The 26,471-nt window shown below is 43.7% G+C and overlaps 1 protein-coding gene across 3 annotated transcripts in view; it reads left to right on the top strand.

Moving 5' to 3' along the window:
- Window positions 1-26,471, top strand: part of TNPO1 (transportin 1) — an 81,912-nt gene that overhangs the window by 24,300 nt on the left and 31,141 nt on the right. For all 3 annotated transcript variants that reach the window (XR_013221589.1, XM_077287874.1, XM_077287883.1), the window contains exons 3-4: window positions 16,947-17,096; window positions 17,249-17,355. Coding sequence is in view for 2 of the 3 variants with exons in the window: in XM_077287874.1 (XP_077143989.1) it covers window positions 16,947-17,096; window positions 17,249-17,355 (257 nt within the window). In the remaining variant the exon portion in view is untranslated. The remainder of the gene's footprint in view (window positions 1-16,946; window positions 17,097-17,248; window positions 17,356-26,471) is intronic.

The following is a 26,471-nucleotide window of genomic DNA, read 5'->3' as shown; positions in this document are numbered from 1 at the left end:
CAAAAGGCTGTCCGGGGGCCTCTCTGAATCCAGCCTTTTGTGAATGCAGATTTTCCCCCCTGTTGAATCCTGTTTGGTGTTGGAGCGGTTTCTGGCTTTTCGACTTCTTTCTACGACGCTCTTTGGCCTTTTCTAGGCTGATCAGTAAAGTCTGCTTTTCAATGACCCTTCTTTGTTAATGGCTGCAGTTTCTAAGCCTCATCGTTTATGGGAAGACTCTTTTGGGTTCACATGTTCCTCCTGTTTGCTGAGATGTATGCGCCTGCTCCGCCAGTGTCCTGCTTCATATAGAGCCCGTCACTAATAATCTGCATCCGTGTCTGATGAATATCTAGTGTCGGACTGATGTTTTACACCTTGGATTGTATGGCACAAATAAAAACCACATCTATTCCGGAGCTGGGTTATTTCAATATTGTGAAAAGCTGCAAAAAAATAAAAAGCATTTTCATCTCGAGTCTTAAGGAGATATTTTAAGGCCTCATTCGGGTATAATGGAAAGTTCACGCAGCCCTTCTAAACTTGGGTGCTGTTCACATGCTCACAGATGTCCGTTTTTGAGCCATGTCATGAAGCTCAATTGCCAATACAAATGTATAGGTCTGTGGAAAGGCAGTACTGCAGAGATGGCATCGGCATACGGTCCCAACGATGTGTGAGATTAGTATAGGAGAAAATCACTGATGGAAAACTAATCAAAATCAGTGGTCTGTGTTTTACATATTTAAAAAAAAAAAAAAAAATAGGTTTCCTTCCTGGTGTTTGTTTTTTTTTTCTCCCCCCTCTCCCTTCTTTCTCGGCATGTTGGGCCAGTGAGCCTTAAGCCTAACGCCGTGTGCACCCAGTAAGTAGTATTAGCTACCTGGTTATCAATATTGGGGATGGACTCCCCGTGCTGCTGACACTATCCGTTTAATATGTCTGACAATCAGTGATTATATGAGAGAAGGGTGAGGTGTAAGAACGGTATATTATTGGCTTGCTCGAGTTAGTATATATGGCATGTAAGCAATTTTGGGCACCCCTGTTCACAATAACAGTGATTTTGACCACGTTGAAGTTGAAATGATCTCTAAAAGGGCTAAAGTTAAAGATGACACATTTCCTCTGTATTTTAACCCCTTAGTGGCCACCAATACATCTTTTTACTGACCTGCATTATAAGAGACTAGCATCCTCCGGGTAGCAATCCTGTAGCTGTCGGCTGTACACTATAGCTGACAACTTGCTGCATCTGCCATGATTTGTGTTGGGACCAACTATAGATGTTTAACGCCTTAAATGCTGCTGTCAGTAAGGACTACAGCATCTAGATGGTTAATAGTGTGGGGGCTTCCTCTTCAAACCCATCAGGACCCTGAGATCTTGATCTTGTGGTCCTGATGTTTGCCATGGCAACTCATGGGTAAATAGCGACCTTAGAGTCTGCCGGCTTCAGCGGCCTGTTCAGAAGTTATCAACATTTAGGTGGTAAAAATCAATTGCTTCCTGTTATGCCACTTCTCATTAATTCCTGAAAAGCATCTGACGGGTTAATAAACTACCTGACAGCAGTTTTGAATACGTTGAGGGGTGCCATTTTAAAAATAATCACTTTTGGGGTTTTCCAATATCTAGGACCCACAAAGTCACTTCAAAACTTAATAGGTCCCTAAAAAAAAAAAAAAAAAAAAGATACATTTTTAAACCTTCTAAACTACGAGCAAAATAAAACATTTTACAAATACTGATGATGTAAAGCAGACATGAGGAAATGTTTTATTGTTTTGCTATGGTATGACTATCTGGATTAAAGGGATAATTACTCAAAACATGAACATTGCTAATTTTTATGTAAAATTTCTTATTTGTACAAATGCAGAAAATAGCAACATCAATTTATCATTATCATAAAGTACAATATGTCACGAAAAAAGTCTCAATCAGTAGGATCTGTTGAAGCGTTCCAGAGTTATTACCACATAAAGTGACACTGGTCAGATTTCAAAAATTTTGCCTGGTCACTAAGAGGTCAAGAAAAAGAGAATATATATTTTTCTTTTTTTTTTATCATCTTTTACATTTTAAAAATTACAAAATTAATGAGCCTGTTGGGGTTATGGTTTGTTCATGATCATTAGGAAAGGCCAGGTGATCCAAATTTCCCATCTTTATAAAAACCAAGCCCCCTCCTCTAACTTTGTGCCCAAAAAAAACAGCAGCCATGGATTCTTCTAAGCAGCTCTCTGGCACTCTGAAAATGGTGGAGGCCCACAAAGCAGGAGAAGGCGATAAGAAAACAGTGTTTTTAAGTTGCCCTTTCCTCAGGTCGAAATGTAATTTAGAAATGGCAGTTAACAGGAACAGTGGAGGGCAAGATAAGGTCTGGAAGACCAAGCATAATTTTAGGGAGAGCTGCTTGTAGGATTGCTAGAGAGGGAAACCAGAACCACCGAATGACTGCAAAAGACCTTCAGAAAGATCTAGCAGACTCTGGAGTTGTCGTACATTGTTTTACTGTCCAGAGACACCTGCACAAACATGGCCTTCATGGAAGAATCATCAGAAAAAAACCTCTCCTGTGTCTAAGCCTTAAATTTCAAAGTCCGAAGTATGCAAATAACCTCTAAACAAGCCTGATGTATTTTGGAAACAAGTTCTGTTGACCAATGATTTTTATTTTTTTTTAAATAGAACTCTTTGGCCACAATGTCCAAAGATGTGTGGTGGAAAGAACATTTCGCCCAGCCGTTAAGTATGGGCGTGGAAGAATCATGCTTTGGGGTTGTTTTGCAGCCAATGGGACGAGGAACATTTCACGTGTTGAGGGAAGAATGGATTCAATGACATTTCGACATATTCTTGATGCAAACATAACACCATCTGTAAAAAAAAAACAAAACTGAAGCTGAAATGAGGATGACTTCTACAAATGGATAATGATTAGTGATGAGCGAGTGTACTCCTTGCTCGGGTGTCCTCCGAGTATTTGACTGCTCAGAGATTTAGTTTTCATCGCGGCAGCTGAATGATTTACAGTTAGTAGCCAGGCTGAATACATGTGGGGGTTGCCTGGTTGCTAGGGAATATCCACATGTAATCAAGCAGGCTACTAGCTGTAAATCATTCAGCTGTCGGGATGAAAACTAAATCTCTGAGCAGTCATAAATACTCCGAGGTCACCCGAGCGTGCTTGGGGAAAACCTGAGCAACGAGTTTACTCGCTCATCACTAATAATGATAAAAAACACATCAAAATCCACAGTAGACTACCTCCAAAGGCGCAAGCTGAAGGTTTTACAATGGCCCTCACAGTCCCCTGATCTGAACATCATTGAAAATCTGTTGCTGGACCTCAAAATAGCAGTGCATGCAAGACGACCCAGGAATCTCACAGAACTGGAAGAAGGGATGAAAATCCCTCAAGCAAGAGTTGAAAGACTCTTGGTGGGACACACAAAAGAAAAAAGGTTGCAAGCTGTGATACTGTCAAATTGGGGTGCTACTAGGTACTAACCATGCAGGGTGCCAAAACTGCATTTTGCAATTGACTATTATTTTTTTTTTTTTTTTTTTTTATATAAAAAAAAAAGGAATCTGGGCTGCTGCTTTTGCTGCACTAGTGGTCAGTGTAAGTCCTACTTTTTTCCCACATATGGTGCCTTCTGCATTTTGTAGTTTAAAAAAAAAAATAAAAAAAATAAAAAATAAAAATATATATATATATAATCTGAATCTGCCATTAAAGGAAAACTGTCAGGCCGGCCTCACACTCAGCGTATGTAAATACGGTCCGTTTTTTACGGCCGTAATACGCAGAAAAGTCCCCAAAATAGTGATCCGTATGTCATCCGTAGGCAGGGTGTGTCAGCGTATTTTGCGCATGGCATCCTCCATATGTAATCCGTATGGCATCCGTACTGCGATATTTTCTCGCAGGCTTGCAAAACCGACATCTAATGGATTTATGTGCTCAAATGTTCGTTAAAACATATATACAGTGTGTATGTATATTTATATGTATATATATGTATATATATGTATATATGTGTATATGTATATATTCTGTACTTATATTTAATTCAGCGCGAGATATGTGAAAAGCCGGTAATTCAATTGCCGGCTTTTCATTTCTCCTTCCCAAACCCGACAGGATATGAGACATGGTTTACATACAGTAAACCATCTCATATCGGGTTTTTGCATATTCCACACTACTAATGTTAGTAGTGTGTATGTGCAAAATTTGGGCACTGTAGCTTGTAAAATAAAGGGTTAAATGGCGGAAAAAATTGGCGTGGGCTCCCGGTCAATTTTCTCCGCCAGAGTGGTAAAGCCAGTGACTGAGGGCAGATATTAATAGCCTAGAGAGGGTCCATGGTTATTGGCCCCCCCTGGCTACAAACATCTGCCCCCAGCCACCCCAGAAAAGGCACATTTGGAAGATGCGCCTATTCTGGCACTTGGCCACTCTCTTCCCACTCCCGTGTAGCGGTGGGATATGGGGTAATGAAGGGTTAATGTCACCTTGCTATTGTAAGGTGACATTAAGCCAGGTTAATAACAGAGAGGCGTCAATTATGTCACCTATCCATTATTAATCCAATAGTACGAAATGGTTAATAAAAAACACATTATTACAAAGTCCTTTAATGAAATACACAGGTTGTTGTAATATTTTATTATTCTCTCAATCCAGCTGAAGACCCTTGTTCTGTAACAAAGTAAAAATAGCAAATCAACAATATCTCATACCTTCCGATGAGCAGTCACGTCCCATGAAGTAAATCCATCTGAAAGGGTTAAATCATTTTACAGCCAGGAGCTGTGCTAAAGCACTCGCTCCTGCCTGTAAAGCCCCGGGTACTGAATGGAAAGCTGGGTGATCTGTAGTTACCTTGAGTTGCGGTGAGGCGCCCTCTGCTGGATGTCCTCATGAACTGTAGCCTTGGAAAAGTTCCCACGCTCGAGTTCATATGAGGACATCCAGCAGAGGGCACCTCACCGCAACTCAAGAGCAGCACAGTGTAGGGGCAGAGAGCCTGATGTACCACTTACTGGTGTGGTTTTGATAGAATATCTCTGCTGTAGATGTAGCAGTGGACAGTGCAGAGCTGTATATAACCCTGTTCACACCAATAGCGGCATTTTCAGCAAGCTGCTAATTAGTGGTGGGGCCAGTATTATGCCGCCTTGCTGAACTACCTGGTGTGCAACACCTAGTCCTGTAGTGATGATCTCCTGGTAATTAAACACTGATTGAATTTAAACTGCAGCATACAGCCCAATAAGTGACATATTGCTGGAATCTGGTTTTCAGCCCCTATTATGCTGTCCTTGGATTAAATGGCAAAAACCTGCTGACAAGTTCCATTTAAAAGAGTGTTGCTCATGATTGAGTCTTGTGTGTTAGGCTGGTTTCACACTTGCGTTTTTGTCTGCATGCGTTTTTAAAAAAACCGCATGTGTGAAAAACGCATGTAAACGCGGTAAAACGCATGCGTTTTTTAGACGCATGCGTTTTTATAGAAAAACACAAGAAAACACAAAACACAAGAAAAAACAAGAAAACCCTAACCCTAAACGTGACTGAAATACGTGGCACTGAAATACGTGCAACTGAAATATGTGGTACTTAAATACGTGGCACTCAAATATGTGGCACGTGGCACTTAAATATGTGGCACGTGGCACTTAAATACGTGGCACGTGGCACTTAAATACGTGGCACGTGGCACTTTAATACGTGGCACTTAAATATGTGGCACGTGGCACTTAAATACGTGGCATACGTGGCACTTAAATACGTGGCACTTAAATACGTGGCACTTAAATACGTGGCACTTAAATATGTGCCACGTAGCACTTAAATACGTGGCACATGGCACTTAAATACGTGGCACTTAAATACGTGGCATACGTGGCACTGAAATACGTGATACGTGGCACTTAAATACGTGGCAATATGACTGTCAGAAAATGTTCATTAAACGGTTAGGGGTGAGGTTAGGGGTAGAGTTAGGGTTAGGGTTTGGATCCCTTTATCACCTTGATGGTGGTGGGTGGCTTTTCAGTGTGCTTTCTGGTTTTTTTCTATAAAAACGTATGCGTTTTTAGCGCAAACAAACGCATGTGCTTAAAAACGCATGCGTTTACATAGACAGCAATGCATTTTTTTGCCGCGAAAAAACGCATGCGTTTTTTCGCGGCAAAAAAACGCGCAAGAAAATACTGCAGGTAGCATTTTTGAAAATGAACGCATGCAGACAAAAAACGCATGCGTTTGAAAACGCGACCAAACGCATGTGCAAAAAACGCATGCGTCTTCAATGTTAAATATAGGTAAAAAAAACGCATGCGTTTTTTGTGCAAAAAACGCTGCAGACAAAAACGCAAGTGTGAAACCAGCCTAACTCATACTTTAGGTATGATTATGAAATGGTTTTTTTTTTTTTTCCCAGCTGTTGAGTGTGCGCCACAGAACACAAAACATGTTGTAGATTCTTAGATGTTCTGTAGTGTGATTTTCTGGCATTTGTGTGAAGGCTGCACGTCTGTAGTTGTGGCTGTCCTGGGTAGAGCTGCGCCTTGAATCTAGTGGTGACCTCGTCACTAGCCCAACCATGTATACTGCAGCACATATGACCCCTCCGGGGGCACCGCTAATGGAAGCGTGCAGGGGGAAATAATTTGGGGGGGTTTCTTTGCTTGTTACACTTCGTTAAAATGGATGTACTCTTATTGGCTGTAAGTGCATTGTGGGATAACTACCTCTTACAGCATATACCATTATTTTGATGTGCAAAATACATGCGGACAGGTTCTTTTTAAGTGATGGAGAGAAAATAGGCTTCTTTTTTACCTAAACTACCACCACTGTTTTTACTATTCCGATAAGTATGTGCCCCCCATGGTGTGTTCTCCTGTGAGGCGTGGGAGCCTGGCAGCCTTTGTATTGCTGTAGAATGTCAGTAGCAATACTGTATTTGTGCTGGGATTATTCCTCGCCATGAGCGCTATTACTGCCAACCCACCGGCGTGTGTCCTACAGCGCATAGATCGTATGAGGACGGTGCCCCATGTCTTCATCAATGTGCCATACAGCCAGGGATCGGAGAGGAGGGAACACTCCGGCATTCTAGGAAACCATGTTATCCCACGTCGTGTTTCAGATTGTGGCCTGATTGTTGGTAGAAAAATAAGTCTTGCAGGATTGTTGGTGCGGCGCGCTTTAAAAATGGAGGGGTTCAGTCATTAAAGGTCGTGTGTTTTTTTTACAAAAAAAGGTAGGATCCATTACAGAATAAGACAACTACCATTCAGCCCCTTAAGGCTGCAGCACCATTGCTCCCTACTAGTGATGAGCGAGTGTATTCGTTGCTCGGGTGGTCTCCGAGTATTTGTGACTGCTCGGAGATTTAGTTTTTGTTGCCGCAGCTGCATGATTTACAGCTATTAGCCAGGCTGAGTACATGTGGGGGGCGCCTGGTTGCTAGGGAATCCCCACATGTAATCAGCCTGGCTAGTAGCTTCAAATCCTGCAGCTGCGGCAACGAAAACTAAATCTCCGAGCAGTCACAAATACTCAGAGATCACCCGATCAACAAGTACACTCGCTCATCACTACTCCCTGCCTTTCTGCGCTTAATGTATTCTGACTGGCTGCGGAAGTCACATGGCTAATGGTTGTGCCGTCATCCATGCCGGACTGATAGTGAAAACCTGAGTGGCGCTGTTAGAGCAGAGGGGGAATGAATAGTTAAATAGTGGTTATTTTATTTCTCCTACGCCTCATTGGGGGACACAGGACCATGGGTGTTATGCTGCTGCCACTAGGAGGACACTAAGTAGACAGAAAGATTAACTCCTCCTCTGCAGTATACACCCCTTCACTGGATACAATTTCAACCAGTTCTTGCTTAGTGTCTGTAGGAGGCACTTGGATCTGTTTTCAGACCCCAACTTTCTTATTTTAGTTATTCCGCCTCCCGTACATTTTTCCTCCTCTTCCCCTGCTACCAAGGGTCATCAAAAAGATCAGGGCAGAGGGGGTGCCAGTGATTCTCGTCGCGCCAGACTGGCCGCGTCGGGCATGGTACGCCGAACTGGTTCAGCTGGTAGCCGATGTCCCCTGGCGTCTTCCAGATCGCGTGGATCTTCTTTCACAGGGCCCGATTTACCACCAGAACTCAGGGGCCCTGTCTTTGACGGCTTGGCCGTTGAGTCCTGGATTCTAGGCCAAGCGGGTTTCACTCCCAAAGTGTCCTCCACCATGATCCGAGCCAGGAAACCTGTTTCCATGCGCAGTTACCACCGTACCTGGCGAATTTTTTTCTCATGGTGTGATGCTCAGGGACGATCTCCTCTGGTATTCTCTATTCCTTCCATACTAGAGTTTCTTCAGTCTGGACTAGAGTCGGGACTTGCCCTTAGCTCTCTAAAGGGTCAGGTTTCGGCTTTGTCCGTCCTTTTCCAGAGGAAGATTGCCAATAGGTTGCCGGTGAAAACTTTTTTCCAGGGAGTTTTCCGTATGGCGCCTCCCTACAAATCGCCCTTGGATCCGTGGGATCTTAATTTGGTTCTCGGGGCTCTTCAGGAGACTCCCTTCGAACTGCTACAGGACGTTTCCTTGACCTTCCTTTCCTGGAAGGTACTCTTCCTTGTAGCCATTACGTCCATCAGAAGGGTTTCGGAGTTGGCAGCACTCTCCTGCCGCCCTCCCTTTCTAATTTTTCATCCGGACAAGGCGGTATTGAGGACCTCTCCCACCTTTTTGCCCAAGGTTGTCTCTTCTTTCCACCTCAATGAGGAGATTGTTCTGCCTTCGTTCTGCCCGGCACCAGCCCATCGCATCGAAAAGGCTCTCCACACTCTTGATGTGGTGAGGGCTCTTCGTCGGTACGTCTCTAGGACGGCTCCCTTCCGCACGTCGGACGTCCTGTTCGTACTTCCAGAGGGGCCCAGGAAGGGTTCCCCCGCTTCAAAGGCCACTCTGGCAAAATGGATTCGGTCAGCCATTCAAGAATCCTATCGTGTCAAAGGTGTTCCTATCCCAGAGGGGATCAAGGCCCATTCTACTCGGTCGGTGGGCGCCTCGTGGGCCATTCGGCACCAGGCGTCAGCACAGCAGGTCTGCAAGGCTGCGACGTGGTCCAGTTTGCATACTTTTACCAGGCATTACCACATTCATTCTATCTCTTCTGCAGACGCCGCCCTTGGCAGGCGCATTCTGCAAGCGGCAGTTCCTTAAGCCGTAGGCCAGTGGTACATGGGGTTTTAGCATATTACTCCCCACCCAGGGACTGCTTTTGTACGTCCCATGGTCCTGTGTCCCCCAATGAGGCGTAGGAGAAAAAGAGATTTTTGTATACTCACCGTAAAATCTTTTTCTCCGAGACACTCATTGGGGGACACAGCACCCACCCTGTTAGCCTGTTTTTTTGGCTTGTTGTTACTTCTTTTTTGACATAGTTTGTCTTTGTTCATGCTCCTACTGCTTTACTACCGAACTGGTTGAAATTGTATCCAGTGAAGGGGTGTATACTGCAGAGGAGGAGTTAATCTTTCTGTCTACTTAGTGTCCTCCTAGTGGCAGCAGCATAACACCCATGGTCCTGTGTCCCCCAATGAGTGTCTCGGAGAAAAAGATTTTACGGTGAGTATACAAAAATCTTTTTTTAATTCCTGGTACCTTTTTATGAAAATTCTGGACAACCCCTTTAAGCTGAGCAGTTAATAAAATAGATGCTGTTTCCCCTTCGCCCCTATGTAATAAAGTTGTAAATAAAACTGACTTGCATTAACCCCTTCACCCCCAAGGGTGGTTTGCACGTTAATGACCGGGCCAATTTTTACAATTCTGACCACTGTCCCTTTATGAGGCTATAACTCTGGAACGCTTTGACGGATCTTGGCGATTCTGACATTGTTTTCTCGTGACATATTGTACTTCATGTTAGTGGTAAAATTTATTCGATATAACTTGCATTTATTTGTGAAAAAAACGAATATTTGGCGAAAATTTTGAAAATTTCGCAATTTTCCAACTTTGAATTTTTATGCCCTTAAATCACAGACATATGTCACGCAAAATACTTAATAAGTAACATTTCCCACATGTCTACTTTACATCAGTACAATTTTGGAACCAAAATTTTTTTTTGTGACGGAGTTATAAGGGTTAAAAGTTGACCAGCAATTTCTCATTTTTACAACACCATTTTTTTTTAGGGACCACATCTCATTTGAAGTCATTTTGAGGGGTCTATATGATAGAAAATACTCAAGTGTGACACCATTCTAAAAACTGCACCCCTCAAGGTGCTCAAAACCACATTCAAGAAGTTTATTAACCCTTCAGGTGTTTCACAGGAATTTTTTGAATGTTTAAATAAAAATGAGCATTTAACTTTTTTTCACACACAATTTATTTCAGCTCCAATTTGTTTTATTTTACCAAGGGTAACAGGAGAAAATGGACCCCCAAAGTTGTTGTACAATTTGTCCTGAGTACGATGATACCCCATATGTGGGTGTAAACCATTGTTTGGGCGCATGGCAGAGCTTGGAAGGGAAGGAGCGCCATTTGACTTTTCAATGCAAAATTGACTGGAATTGAGATGGGACGCCATGTTGCGTTTGGAGAGCCCCTGATGTGCCTAAACATTGAAACTCCCTACAAGTGACACCATTTTGGAAAGTAGACCCCCTAAGGAACTTATCTAGATGTGTGGTGAGCACTTTGACCCACCAAGTGCTTCACAGAAGTTTATAATGCAGAGCCGTAAAAATAAAAAATCATATTTTTTCACAAAAATGATCTTTTTGCCCCCAATTTTTTATTTTCCCAAGGGTAAGAGAAGAAATTGGACCCCAAAAAATGTTGTGCAATTTGTCCTGAGTACGCTGATACCCCATATGTGGGTGTAAACCATTGTTTGGGCGCATGGCAGAGCTTGGAAGGGAAGGAGCGCCATTTGACTTTTCAATGCAAAATTGACTGGAATTGAGATGGGACGCCATGTTGCGTTTGGAGAGCCCCTGATGTGCCTAAACACTGAAACCCCCTACAAGTGACACCATTTTGGAAAGTAGACCCCCTAAGGAACTTATCTTGATGTGTGGTGAGCACTTTGACCCACCAAGTGCTTCACAGAAGTTTATAATGCAGAGCCGTAAAAATAAAAAATCATATTTTTTCACAAAAATGATATTTTCGCCCCCAATTTTTTATTTTCCCAAGGGTAAGAGAAGAAATTGGACCCCAAAAAATGTTGTGCAATTTGTCCTGAGTACGCTGATACCCCATATGTGGGTGTAAACCATTGTTTGGGCGCATGGCAGAGCTTGGAAGGGAAGGAGCGCCATTTGACTTTTCAATGCAAAATTGACTGGAATTGAGATGGGACGCCATGTTGCGTTTGGAGAGCCCCTGATGTGCCTAAACATTGAAACTCCCTACAAGTGACACCATTTTGGAAAGTAGACCCCCTAAGGAACTTATCTAGATGTGTGGTGAGCACTTTGACCCACCAAGTGCTTCACAGAAGTTTATAATGCAGAGCCGTAAAAATAAAAAATCATATTTTTTCACAAAAATGATCTTTTTGCCCCCAATTTTTTATTTTCCCAAGGGTAAGAGAAGAAATTGGACCCCAAAAAATGTTGTGCAATTTGTCCTGAGTACGCTGATACCCCATATGTGGGTGTAAACCATTGTTTGGGCGCATGGCAGAGCTTGGAAGGGAAGGAGCGCTATTTGACTTTTCAATGCAAAATTGACTGGAATTGAGATGGGACGCCATGTTGCGTTTGGAGAGCCCCTGATGTGCCTAAACACTGAAACCCCCTACAAGTGACACCATTTTGGAAAGTAGACCCCCTAAGGAACTTATCTTGATGTGTGGTGAGCACTTTGACCCACCAAGTGCTTCACAGAAGTTTATAATGCAGAGCCGTAAAAATAAAAAATCATATTTTTTCACAAAAATGATCTTTTCGCCCCCAATTTTTTATTTTCCCAAGGGTAAGAGAAGAAATTGGACCCCAAAAAATGTTGTGCAATTTGTCCTGAGTACGCTGATACCCCATATGTGGGTGTAAACCATTGTTTGGGCGCATGGCAGAGCTTGGAAGGGAAGGAGCGCCATTTGACTTTTCAATGCAAAATTGACTGGAATTGAGATGGGACGCCATGTTGCGTTTGGAGAGCCCCTGATGTGCCTAAACATTGAAACTCCCTACAAGTGACACCATTTTGGAAAGTAGACCCCCTAAGGAACTTATCTAGATGTGTTTTGAGAGCTTTGAACCCCCAAGTGTTTCACTACAGATTATAATGCAGAGCCGTGAAAATAATTTTTATTTTTTTTCTCAAAAATGATTTTTTAGCACCCAGCTTTGTATTTTTACAAGGGTAACAGAATAAATTGGACCCCAAAATTTGTTTTCCAATTTGTCCTGAGTACGCTGATACCCCATATGTGGGGGGGAACCACTGTTTGGGCGCATGACAGAGCTCGGAAGGGAAGGAGCGCCATTTGGAATGCAGACTTAAATGGATTGGTCAGCAGCCGTCACGTTGCATTTGCAGAGCCCCTGATGTACCCAAACAGTACAAACCCCCCACAAGTGACCCCATATTGGAAACTAGACCTCCCAAAGAACTTATCTAGATGTGTTGTGAGAACTTTGAACCCCCAAGTGTTTCACTACAGTTTATAACGCAGAGCCGTGAAAATAAAACATCTTTTTTTTCCCACAAAAATGATTTTTAGCCCCCCAAATTTTTATTTTCCTAAGGATAACAAGAGAACTTGGACCCCAGAAGTTGTTGTTCAATTTGTCCCGAGTACGCTGATAACACATATGTTGGGGTAAACCCCTTTTTGGGCGCACGGGAGAGCTCGGAAGGGAAGGAGCACTGTTTTACTTTTTCAACGCAGAATTGGCTGGAATTGAGATTGGATGCCATGTCGCGCTTGTAGAGCCCCTGATGTGCCTGGACAGTGGAAACTCCCCAATTCTACCTGAAACCAGTGGCGTACACACCATGTATGCGACGGGTGCCGCCGCATCCGGGCCCCACGGCCGGGGGGGCCCGGTGCTGCCCGGCCCCATGGTGTGTACGCCACCTATTTTTTATTTTTTTTTTTTTTTTTTTTTTTTTTGTGTTAATTTTTTTTTGCTCGGGTCGGGGACCAGTCGTCCCGGGGGGGGGGGGGGGGGGCGCGCGCGCGCGGCGAGGCGACAGGGCTTTGCTGTCGGGCCCTGTCGGAGATGAGCGTGTGGGGAAGCAGGAAGCTTCCCCACGGTGCTGCGCTGCAGTTGGAGGGGGAAGGTCACATAGGGGGCGCGGTGATCTCATTTCCGAGCGACCGGAAGTGACGTCACCGTGCACCCTTTGCGACCGACGGCTGCTCGCTCCTGCCTGAAACCCTAACCCAAACACACCCCTAACCCTAATCCCAACGGTAACCCTAACCACACCCCTAGCCCTGACACACCCATAATTCTAATCCCAACCCTAATCCAAACGTAAATGTAATCCAAACCCTAACCCTAACTTTAGCCCCAACCCTAACTTTAGCCCCAACCCTAACTTTACCTCCAACCCTAGCCCTAACCCTAACCCTACCCCTAACCCTAACCCTAAACGTGACTGAAATACGTGGCACTGAAATACGTGGCACTGAAATACGTGGCACTGAAATACGTGGCACTGAAATACGTGGCACTGAAATACGTGATACGTGGCACTTAAATACGTGGCACTGAAACACGTGGCACTGAAATACGTGATACGTGGCACTGAAATACGTGGCACTGAAATACGTGGCACTGAAATACGTGGCACTGAAATATGTGATACGTGGCACTGATACGTGGCACTGAAATACGTGGCACTGAAATACGTGGCACTGAAATACGTGGCACTGAAATACGTGGCACTGAAATACGTGGCACTGAAATACGTGGCACTGAAATACGTGGCACTGAAATACGTGATACGTGGCACTGAAATACGTGGCACTGAAATACGTGGCACTGAAATACGTGATACGTGGCACTTAAATACGTGGCACTGAAACACGTGGCACTGAAATACGTGATACGTGGCACTGAAATACGTGGCACTGAAATACGTGGCACTGAAATACGTGGCACTGAAATACGTGGCACTGAAATACGTGGCACTGAAATACGTGGCACTGAAATACGTGGCACTGAAATACGTGGCACTGAAATACGTGGCACTGAAATACGTGGCACTGAAATACGTGGCACTGAAATACGTGGCACTGAAATACGTGGCACTGAAATACGTGGCACTGAAATACGTGGCACTGAAATACGTGGCACTGAAATACGTGGCACTGAAATACGTGGCACTGAAATACGTGGCACTGAAATACGTGGCACTGAAATACGTGGCACTGAAATACGTGGCACTGAAATACGTGGCACTGAAATACGTGGTACTAAAATATGTGGCACTGAAATACGTGATACGTGGCACTGAAATATGTGATACGTGGCACTGAAATACGTGGCACTGAAACACGTGGCACTGAAATACGTGGCACTGAAATACGTGGCACTGAAATACGTGGCACTATGACTGTCAGAAAATGTTCATTAAACGGTTAGGGGTGAGGTTAGGGGTAGAGTTAGGGTTAGGGTTTGGATCCCTTTATCACCTTGATGGTGGTGGGTGGCTTTTCAGTGTGTTTAAATGCATGCGTTTTTAACGCAAACAAACGCATGTGCTTAAAAACGCAAGAAAATACTGCAGGTTGTATTTCTGAAAATGAACGCATGCAGAAAAAAAACGCATGCGTTTGAAAACGCGACCAAACGCGTACAAAAAAACCGCATGCGTTTTCAATGTTAAATATAGGGAAAAAACGCATGCGTTTTTTTGTGCAAAAAACGCTGCAGACAAAAACGCAAGTGTGAAACCAGCGACGCTTTTTATAGCAAAAAAGTTTTTGCGTCTCCACATTTTGAGACCTATAATTTTTCCACATTTTGCTCCACAGAGTCATGTGAGGTCTTGTTTTTTGCGGGACGAGTTGACGTTTTTATTGGTAACATTTTCGGACACGTGACCGTTTTTGATCGCTTTTTATTCCGATTTTTGTGAGGCAGAATGACCAAAAACCAGCTATTCATGAATTTCTTTTGGGGGAGGCGTTTATACCGTTCCGCGTTTGGTAAAATTGATAAAGCAGTTTTATTCTTCGGGTCAGTACGATTACAGCGATATCTCATTTATATCATTTTTTTATGTTTTGGCGCTTTTATACGATAAAAACTAAAATATAGAAAAAATAATTATTTTCGTATCGCTTTATTCTCAGGACTATAACTTTTTTATTTTTTTGCTGATAATGTTGTATGGCGGCTTGTTTTTTGCGGGACAAGATGACGTTTTCAGCGGTACCATGGATATTTATATCAGTCTTTTTGATCGCGTGTTATTCCACTTTTTGTTCGGCGGTATGGTAATAAAGCGTTGTTTTTTGCCTCGTTTTTTTTCTTTTTTTCTTACGGTGTTTACTGAAGGGGTTAACTAGTGGGGCAGTTTTATAGGTTGGGTCGTTACGGACGCGGCGATACTAAATATGTGTACTTTTATTGTTTTGTTTTTTTTATTTAGATAAAGAAATGTATTTATGGGAATAATATATTTTTTTTTATTATTATTTATTTAGGATTTTTTTTTTTTTTTTTTTTTTACACATGTGGAAAAATTTTTTTTTAACTTTTTTACTTTGTCCCAGGGGGGGACATCACAGATCATTGATCTGGCAGTGTGCACAGCACTCTGCCAGATCGACGATCTGCTGTGCAGGGCTGCAGGCTTACCAAGTGTCTGCTCTGAGCAGACACTCGGTAAGCCACCTCCTTCCCTGCAGGACCCGGATGCCGCGGCCATCTTGGATCCGGGACCTGCAGCCAGGAAGGAGGTAGGAGACCCTCGCAGCAACGCGATCACATCGCGTTGCTCCGGGGGTCTCAGGGAAGCCCGCAGGGAGCCCCCTCCCTGCGCGATGCTTCCCTATACCGCCGGTACACTGCGATCATGTTTGATCGCAGTGTGCCGGGGGTTAATGTGCCGGGGGCGGTCCGTGACCGCTCCTGGCACATAGTGCCGGATGTCAGCTGCGATATGCAGCTGACACCCGGCCGCGATCGGCCGCGCTCCCCCCGTGAGCGCCGCTGATCGGTGATGACGTACTATCCCGTCGGCGGTCATACGGGCCCACCCCACCTCGACGGGATAGTACGTCAAATGTCGGGAAGGGGTTAATGGATTCTGTATATAGGGGCTTTTAACTTCATTTATTTTTTTTTGCAGTTTATTTTGCTCTCTTCTGACCTGCCTGTGAAGGAATATGTCTGTAGACTTTTGCTATATAACCTGAGAGCTGCATGATGTCGGGGCTGGGAGCCTGATTCCAGGGATTTCACTTAACTGGGCTGTGTTGCTCTTTCAATAAAAATCCGTGTATTTTCGGGAGTTTTTCACTACAGGACTAGGTGTCTCATGCCTCCTAGTCATCCATTGTGTGTAACCCTGTCCCCATCACTGATTTTAGCTGCCTTCTGCCTATGCACAGTGTCCACAGCTGCCAATCAGTGACGTGGTGGGGTTATACAGAGCTCAGCATTCATGGAACTGATAGATCTGCAGCCGAGGAAGGAGGGATTGTATCAATGACAGGGAGCCCAGCAAGTCGCACATCACTGGAAACAGGGTCTCTGCCCCTACATCATGCTTCTCTCTGATTACAGATCAAAAACCTGCTGCCATATTTTTTGGTTGTGAAGGGCAATACTGAATCTTTTTATTGTGTTCCATCAACTGATGGCCGTATCCTCAGGATCTGTGTGTAGCTTGGAGTGTACGGAAGATGAAGCAGAAATCCTATGTAACAATCTCTAAACTTGTTCTTTTCCAGATGAACCTACAAGGTCTTTGAGCGGGCTGATCCTAAAAAATAACGTAAAGGCTCATTTTCACAATTTTCCAAATGGCGTGACGGATTTCATTAAGAGTGAATGTTTGAATAACATCGGGGACGCGTCTCCACTTATTAGAGCCACAGTGGGTATGTGCTTTGTGGTTTTTATTTGTTTTTGTTTTTCCCCCTTCCCCTACAAACTTTACAATAACGTTGATTCCTTGATGACGTAAGCCTAAAAACAATGAGATTTTTTTATAAACTTTAAACTTTATATTTTTTTGTTTGTTTGATTTCAGGTATCCTAATCACAACAATCGCATCAAAGGGGGAGCTACAAAATTGGCCCGAGCTCTTGCCAAAATTATGTGGTCTTCTGGATTCTGAAGATTACAACACTTGTGAGGTGGGTGTTTCTAGTCTTGTTGCAGGCTCCAACAATGGCGTAAAGCATTTACGAGATTTTGCAGAGTACTTACAATGTTGGGCACAAAGGCAGTGATAATGTCCAGCTCCAGCAATGTTAGAACTTTGCATCTATACTTAAGCATTGTTTATGGGAACCTTAAAGGACCCTTGGATTTAGCGGAGTCATGATCTAATGTATTGCAGGGCGTGTAGATTTCTGCATATTGTGTATATCGTGCTCGCCTCTCTCCTAGAATAATGATGCAATCGGTTTATTTCCACCAAAAATTCTTCTGCTTTCCAGATGTTGGGATAATAAGCCAAAGTTTCTGCTTTCTCCTGGGAGATGTGGAATGCAGATAACAAACCCCATTCTGACATTTCTATATACAGTTTATATCTGTAGGGGGATGCAGTGTACACCTTCAAGAATGAAACCCGATACTTAAAGGGAAGAGACGATTCATTCTGCCCAAACCACAGGCAGCATGAGCCGGAGCCTGTTTATGCGATGGCAGCCAGGTTTGTTTTTTCTCTAAACGCTCTGACATTTCGGAGAATTCATAGGTTAAGGCTGTGTGCACACTTTGCGTTTTTTATAAAAAACACACATGCATCCCATCAATTATAATGCATTCTGCAATTTTTGTGCACATGATGTGTTTTTTTCCGCTAAAAAAACGCATCGTGGCAAACGCATCATGTTCATTAATTTTGTGGATTTTTCGCGTTTTTCTCGCTATTTAATGCATTGGGGAAAAAAAACGCACAAACTCGCAAAAAACACGTAAAAAAAAACCGCGAAAAAAACGCATGCGGATTTCTTGCAGAAAATGTCCGTTTTTTTTTTTCAGGAATTTTCTGCAAGAAATCCTGACGTGTGCACATAGCCTAAAGGTCCGGCCAGACACAATAGCCAGAAATGTGACTACTCCGATGCGCTGTCCTGCATCAGCCCAGTTGATTGCTGGGTCTCCCCTATATACACACATGGAGGAAGACCTGTCAATCAAACCGGGGGCAGGGCTGGACTAGTCTTGTTTCTTCTAGGCCACGAGTATGTCTTCCCTGAAACACAGGAGCGTTTTCAGAGATAACACCTGGCTGCAATCCCGCAGCCAGGCTCTGATTATGATTAAAGGGAAGGTACCGCGTTTGTAGATCATTAATAAATCACTGTAATGTAGCATAACATGCTGCTATAACCAAGTTTTAAATGCATGTGAAACAGATTTCGTGTGTTATATGAGTTTAAAGAAGGCACTGTGGGCTGACATCTTGGGTTCACAGCAGTAGCCCGACACTATCAGTGTCCTATTACGGCACCCCATGGACATAGGGTCAGCGCCGGTCTATTATCTCCTATCTCTAACATTGTAGCCGCATTAGCAGTGAGCTGGGCACGCCTCTGTGGGCTGCACAATTCACTGCTGTAGGTGTGACTGGCCGCCATTTTATTATAGCCCAGTGCTATCTGCCGAGCTCCACTTACTCTCTATCGCAGGACAGAAGTGCTGACTGGAGCTGGAGAGTGGGGAGTGCGGGTGATTTACCTCCATGCTCCTCTGTACTTCAGGCACTGCACTGTGCGTCCTGAGCAGACATCCTCTGCTCCTAACACGCTGCCTTGTGTGCTTCTCCTGCTCTGTCTCCGCCTCCCCACTCACACAGTCCCGGTAAGAAGCTGCATTCACAGCCTGCAGAGAGGGAGCTGACACCTGGAGAGAGAGCAGGACAGCTGACAGGACAGAGTGGCTAAGGTGGGGGAAGGGGGGATGACAAGAATGTTAGTCACAAAACAGGAGAGAAGTAGCATGCGCACAACAGGGATCACATACCCTTTCCCCATATATCTCTTCTGTGATCTCCCATAGGCCAGCACTCTGCTCTCCTGAAATACTCTGTGCTGCAGTCACCCTGCTCCTTCCCCCATATATCTTCCCTCTGTGACCCTGGAGGTGACTGTCTCTCCCCATGGGTGCTGTCTCTCTCCCCATGTGTGCTCTCCATCCCCCTGTGCCTGTTCGCTCTCGCTCCTATGCACTCCTCTCCCCCTGCATGTCTTTCCCTATTGCACACACAGCTCAGTGCTTGCGATAACAGGAGCTGCGGGGGTCATGCTGTCACATGTCATGTCACATGGATGAGTCACAGACAGCTCAGATAATGCTGCTCCATACACACCACATGTCTTCACTCTTCCTCCAGTCCACCATGCTGCTCAGCCCACTCTCTTCTGCTCTTCTGTAAACTCTGTAGCTGTGTTTCTGATGCAGTAACTGCTGGTGATAGCAGGTCACAGGTCAGTTGCACACAAAATGGCTCTGCCCTGTGATGCCACTCTTCATTCTGCCCCAGGGATATTAGACCACCCAAAAGGGGAGGGACATGGTGATGTCAGCAGTTATTGCCCCAATTTTCCAGCTAACAGTAAAGCTGGTAAGTCTCACTATAGCTGCTTGAGGTCTAAAACGGAAAATGCTCCCCCTAGTGGTAAATATATATATTTGTAAGAAAATATATAATATTTTTCATATAGAAATGTTTGCAAACAGTGCAAACATTGCATTAATACATTTTTATTTACTATTTTAAGCTTAATTTCACAAAAAAAAAAAACTACAAGAAAACTGGTGGCACCTTCCCTTTAATGGTTTGGGCAGCATGAATTGATTAGAGAGTAGCTATTTTTTTTTTTTTTATTTACTCTTTTCGGTTTCTTTTTTTTTTTTTTTTTTTCATTTTTTAACCCCTTCCCGACATTTGACGTACTATCCCGTCGAGGTGGGGTGGGCCCGTATGACCGCCGACGGGATAGTACGTCATCACCGATCAGCGGCGCTCACGGGGGGAGCGCGGCCGATCGCGGCCGGGTGTCAGCTGCATATCGCAGCTGACATCCGGCACTATGTGCCAGGAGCGGTCACGGACCGCCCCCGGCACATTAACCCCCGGCACACCGCGATCAAACATGATCGCAGTGTACCGGCGGTATAGGGAAGCATCGCGCAGGGAGGGGGCTCCCTGCGGGCTTCCCTGAGACCCCCGGAGCAACGCGATGTGATCGCGTTGCTGCGAGGGTCTCCTACCTCCTTCCTGGCTGCAGGTCCCGGATCCAAGATGGCCGCGGCATCCGGGTCCTGCAGGGAAGGAGGTGGCTTACCGAGTGTCTGCTCAGAGCAGACACTTGGTAAGCCTGCAGCCCTGCACAGCAGATCGTCGATCTGGCAGAGTGCTGTGCACACTGCCAGATCAATGATCTGTGATGTCCCCCCCTGGGACAAAGTAAAAAAGTTAAAAAAAAATTTTTCCACATGTGTAAAAAAAAAAAAAAAAAAAATCCTAAATAAGTAATAAAAAAAAAATATATATTATTCCCATAAATACATTTCTTTATCTAAATAAAAAAAACAAAACAATAAAAGTACACATATTTAGTATCGCCGCGTCCGTAACGACCCAACCTATAAAACTGCCCCACTAGTTAACCCCTTCAGTAAACACCGTAAGAAAAAAAAAAAAAAAACGAGGCAAAAAACAACGCTTTATTACCATACCGCCGAACAAAAAGTGGAATAACACGCGATCAAAAAGACTGATATAAATATCCATGGTACCGCTGAAAACGTCATCTTGTCCCGCAAAAAACAAGCCGCCATACAACATTATCAGCAAAAAAATAAAAAAGTTATAGTCCTGAGAATAAAGCGATACGAAAATAATTATTTTTTCTATATTTTAGTTTTTATCGTATAAAAGCGCCAAAACATAAAAAAATGATATAAATGAGATATCGCTGTAATCGTACTGACCCGAAGAATAAAACTGCTTTATCAATTTTACCAAACGCGGAACGGTATAAACGCCTCCCCCAAAAGAAATTCATGAATAGCTGGTTTTTGGTCATTCTGCCTCACAAAAATCGGAATAAAAAGCGATCAAAAACGGTCACGTGTCCGAAAATGTTACCAATAAAAACGTCAACTCGTCCCGCAAAAAACAAGACCTCACATGACTCTGTGGAGCAAAATGTGGAAAAATTATAGGTCTCAAAATGTGGAGACGCAAAAACTTTTTTGCTATAAAAAGCGTCGCTGGTTTCACACTTGCGTTTTTGTCTGCAGCGTTTTTTGCACAAAAAAACGCATGCGTTTCTTCCCTATATTTAACATTGAAAACGCATGCGGTTTTTTTGTACGCGTTTGGTCGCGTTTTCAAACGCATGCGTTTTTTTTCTGCATGCGTTCATTTTCAGAAATACAACCTGCAGTATTTTCTTGCGTTTTTAAGCACATGCGTTTGTTTGCGTTAAAAACGCATGCATTTAAACACACTGAAAAGCCACCCACCACCATCAAGGTGATAAAGGGATCCAAACCCTAACCCTAACTCTACCCCTAACCTCACCCCTAACCGTTTAATGAACATTTTCTGACAGTCATAGTGCCACGTATTTCAGTGCCACGTATTTCAGTGCCACGTATTTCAGTGCCACGTGTTTCAGTGCCACGTATTTCAGTGCCACGTATCACATATTTCAGTGCCACGTATCACGTATTTCAGTGCCACGTATCACGTATTTCAGTGCCACATATTTTAGTACCACGTATTTCAGTGCCACGTATTTCAGTGCCACGTATTTCAGTGCCACGTATTTCAGTGCCACGTATTTCAGTGCCACGTATTTCAGTGCCACGTATTTCAGTGCCACGTATTTCAGTGCCACGTATTTCAGTGCCACGTATTTCAGTGCCACGTATTTCAGTGCCACGTATTTCAGTGCCACGTATTTCAGTGCCACGTATCACGTATTTCAGTGCCACGTGTTTCAGTGCCACGTATCACGTATTTCAGTGCCACGTATTTCAGTGCCACGTATTTCAGTGCCACGTATCACGTATTTCAGTGCCACGTATTTCAGTGCCACGTATTTCAGTGCCACGTATTTCAGTGCCACGTATTTCAGTGCCACGTATTTCAGTGCCACGTATTTCAGTGCCACGTATTTCAGTGCCACGTATTTCAGTGCCACGTATTTCAGTGCCACGTATTTCAGTGCCACGTATTTCAGTGCCACGTATTTCAGTGCCACGTATTTCAGTGCCACGTATTTCAGTGCCACGTGTTTCAGTGCCACGTATCACGTATTTCAGTGCCACGTATTTCAGTGCCACGTATTTCAGTGCCACGTATCACGTATTTCAGTGCCACGTATTTCAGTGCCACGTATTTCAGTGCCACGTATTTCAGTGCCACGTATTTCAGTGCCACGTATTTCAGTGCCACGTATTTCAGTGCCACGTATTTCAGTGCCACGTATTTCAGTGCCACGTATTTCAGTGCCACGTATTTCAGTGCCACGTATTTCAGTGCCACGTATTTCAGTGCCACGTATTTCAGTGCCACGTATTTCAGTGCCACGTATTTCAGTGCCACGTATTTCAGTGCCACGTATTTCAGTCACGTTTAGGGTTAGGGTTAGGGGTAGGGTTAGGGTTAGGGTTAGGGCTAGGGTTGGAGGTAAAGTTAGGGTTGGGGCTAAAGTTAGGGTTGGGGCTAAAGTTAGGGTTGGGGCTAAAGTTAGGGTTAGGGTTTGGATTACATTTACGTTTGGATTAGGGTTGGGATTAGAATTATGGGTGTGTCAGGGCTAGGGGTGTGGTTAGGGTTACCGTTGGGATTAGGGTTAGGGGTGTGTTTGGGTTAGGGTTTCAGGTAGAATTGGGGAGTTTCCACTGTCCAGGCACATCAGGGGCTCTACAAGCGCGACATGGCGTCCAATCTCAATTCCAGCCAATTCTGCGTTGAAAAAGTAAAACAGTGCTCCTTCCCTTCCGAGCTCTCCCGTGCGCCCAAAAAGGGGTTTACCCCAACATATGTGTTATCAGCGTACTCGGGACAAATTGAACAACAACTTCTGGGGTCCAAGTTCTCTTGTTATCCTTAGGAAAATAAAAATTTGGGGGGCTAAAAATCATTTTTGTGGGAAAAAAAAGATGTTTTATTTTCACGGCTCTGCGTTATAAACTGTAGTGAAACACTTGGGGGTTCAAAGTTCTCACAACACATCTAGATAAGTTCCTTGGGAGGTCTAGTTTCCAATATGGGGTCACTTGTGGGGGGTTTGTACTGTTTGGGTACATCAGGGGCTCTGCAAATGCAACGTGACGCCTGCAGACCAATCCATTTAAGGCTGCATTCCAAATGGCGCTCCTTCCCTTCCGAGCTCTGTCATGCACCCAAACAGTGGTTCCCCCCCACATATGGGGTATCAGCGTACTCAGGACAAATTGGAAAACAAATTTTGGGGTCCAATTTATTCTGTTACCCTTGTAAAAATACAAAGCTGGGTGCTAAAAAATCATTTTTGAGAAAAAAAATAAAAATTATTTTCACGGCTCTGCGTTATAATCTGTAGTGAAACACTTGGGGGTTCAAAGCTCTCAAAACACATCTAGATAAGTTCCTTAGGGGGTCTACTTTCCAAAATGGTGTCACTTGTAGGGGGTTTCAGTGTTTAGGCACATCAGGGGCTCTCCAAACGCAACATGGCGTCCCATCTCAATTCCAGTCAATTTTGCATTGAAAAGTCAAATGGCGCTCCTTCCCTTCCAAGCTCTGCCATGCGCCCAAACAATGGTTTACACCCACATATGGGGTATCAGCGTACTCAGGACAAATTGCACAACATTTTTTGGGGTCCAATTTCTTCTCTTACCCTTGGGAAAATAAAAAATTGGGGGCAAAAAGATCATTTTTGTGAAAAAATATGATTTTTTATTTTTACGGCTCTGCATTATAAACTTCTGTGAAGCACTTGGTGGGTCAAAGTGCTCACCACACATCAAGATAAGTTCCTTAGGGGGTCTACTTTCCAAAATGGTGTCACTTGTAGGGGGTTTCAGTGTTTAGGCACATCAGGGGCTCTCCAAACGCAACATGGCGTCCCATCTCAATTCCAGTCAATTTTGCATTGAAAAGTCAAATGGCGCTCCTTCCCTTCCAAGCTCTGCCATGCGCCCAAACAATGGTTTACACCCACATATGGGGTATCAGCGTACTCAGGACAAATTGCACAACATTTTTTGGGGTCCAATTTCTTCTCTTACCCTTGGGAAAATAAAAAATTGGGGGCAAAAAGATCATTTTTGTGAAAAAATATGATTTTTTATTTTTACGGCTCTGCATTATAAACTTCTGTGAAGCACTTGGTGGGTCAAAGTGCTCACCACACATCAAGATAAGTTCCTTAGGGGGTCTACTTTCCAAAATGGTGTCACTTGTAGGGAGTTTCAATGTTTAGGCACATCAGGGGCTCTCCAAACGCAACATGGCGTCCCATCTCAATTCCAGTCAATTTTGCATTGAAAAGTCAAATGGCGCTCCTTCCCTTCCAAGCTCTGCCATGCGCCCAAACAATGGTTTACACCCACATATGGGGTATCATCGTACTCAGGACAAATTGCACAACATTTTTTGGGGTCCAATTTCTTCTCTTACCCTTGGGAAAATAAAAAATTGGGGGCAAAAAGATCATTTTTGTGAAAAAATATGATTTTTTATTTTTACGGCTCTGCATTATAAACTTCTGTGAAGCACTTGGTGGGTCAAAGTGCTCACCACACATCAAGATAAGTTCCTTAGGGGGTCTACTTTCCAAAATGGTGTCACTTGTAGGGGGTTTCAGTGTTTAGGCACATCAGGGGCTCTCCAAACGCAACATGGCGTCCCATCTCAATTCCAGTCAATTTTGCATTGAAAAGTCAAATGGCGCTCCTGTCCTTCCGAGCTCTGCCATACGCCCAAACAGTGGTTTACCCTCACATATGGGGTATCAGCGTACTCAGGACAAATTGTACAACAACTTTGGGGGTCCATTTTCTCCTGTTACCCTTGGTAAAATAAAACAAATTGGAGCTGAAATAAATTGTGTGTGAAAAAAAGTTAAATGCTCATTTTTATTTAAACATTCAAAAAATTCCTGTGAAACACCTGAAGGGTTAATAAACTTCTTGAATGTGGTTTTGAGCACCTTGAGGGGTGCAGTTTTTAGAATGGTGTCACACTTGGGTATTTTCTATCATATAGACCCCTCAAAATGACTTCAAATGAGATGTGGTCCCTAAAAAAAAATGGTGTTGTAAAAATGAGAAATTGCTGGTCAACTTTTAACCCTTATAACTCCGTCACAAAAAAAAATTTTGGTTCCAAAATTGTACTGATGTAAAGTAGACATGTGGGAAATGTTACTTATTAAGTATTTTGCGTGACATATGTCTGTGATTTAAGGGCATAAAAATTCAAAGTTGGAAAATTGCGAAATTTTCAAAATTTTCGCCAAATATTCGTTTTTTTCACAAATAAATGCAAGTTATATCGAATAAATTTTACCACTAACATGAAGTACAATATGTCACGAGAAAACAATGTCAGAATCGCCAAGATCCGTCAAAGCGTTCCAGAGTTATAGCCTCATAAAGGGACAGTGGTCAGAATTGTAAAAATTGGCCCGGTCATTAACGTGCAAACCACCCTTGGGGGTGAAGGGGTTAAAGGCCCCCCATAGTGCCAACATATTCTGTAGCCCTTTGCATGACTTGAGCAGACATTAAAAGACCTTACAGAATAAAAATAATCACGTAAATTAACAGATACCAAGAGGAGTGAGGGTCCTGCATTGGTGGTCCGAACTGTGCTCTCGGATGCCTCTAGCAAACAGCTTTTCCTCCACAGCGTCAGAGGCGCCGGGGTTCTGAGTCTGGATTAATCAGGTGATCTGGCTAGCTTTAGAGCAGGGCTTACAAGCTGTGCAGCAGAGAGTTTGCGAGCGCTTTTTGTCTGGGAAACGAGTCGCCTCCGGTTGCAGTAGTGGGTGCTGACACAGGCAATGAACAGTGCAATATACAACTCAAAATCCCTGCACTCTTAAGACCGAGGATTTTTAATAACAGGTAAGCTGCAAAGTTTTTACAGCAACTTCCCACTTTTACCCATTTTGCAAAGTCAGTTGCATTGAACTTAAGGGTTTAAATAAAAATCAGCCGATCAGGCAAAAACTTGTGTGGATTTTGCCAAGAACTTCTTCAATTTACAGAGAAGTAATTTTCTGTGAAT

Source organism: Ranitomeya variabilis, chromosome 1, assembly GCF_051348905.1.
Source record: "Ranitomeya variabilis isolate aRanVar5 chromosome 1, aRanVar5.hap1, whole genome shotgun sequence".
NCBI lineage: Eukaryota > Metazoa > Chordata > Amphibia > Anura > Dendrobatidae > Ranitomeya > Ranitomeya variabilis.
The sequence above is the reverse complement of the archived record's forward strand: the minus strand, read 5'-3'. Positions and strand labels throughout refer to the sequence as shown.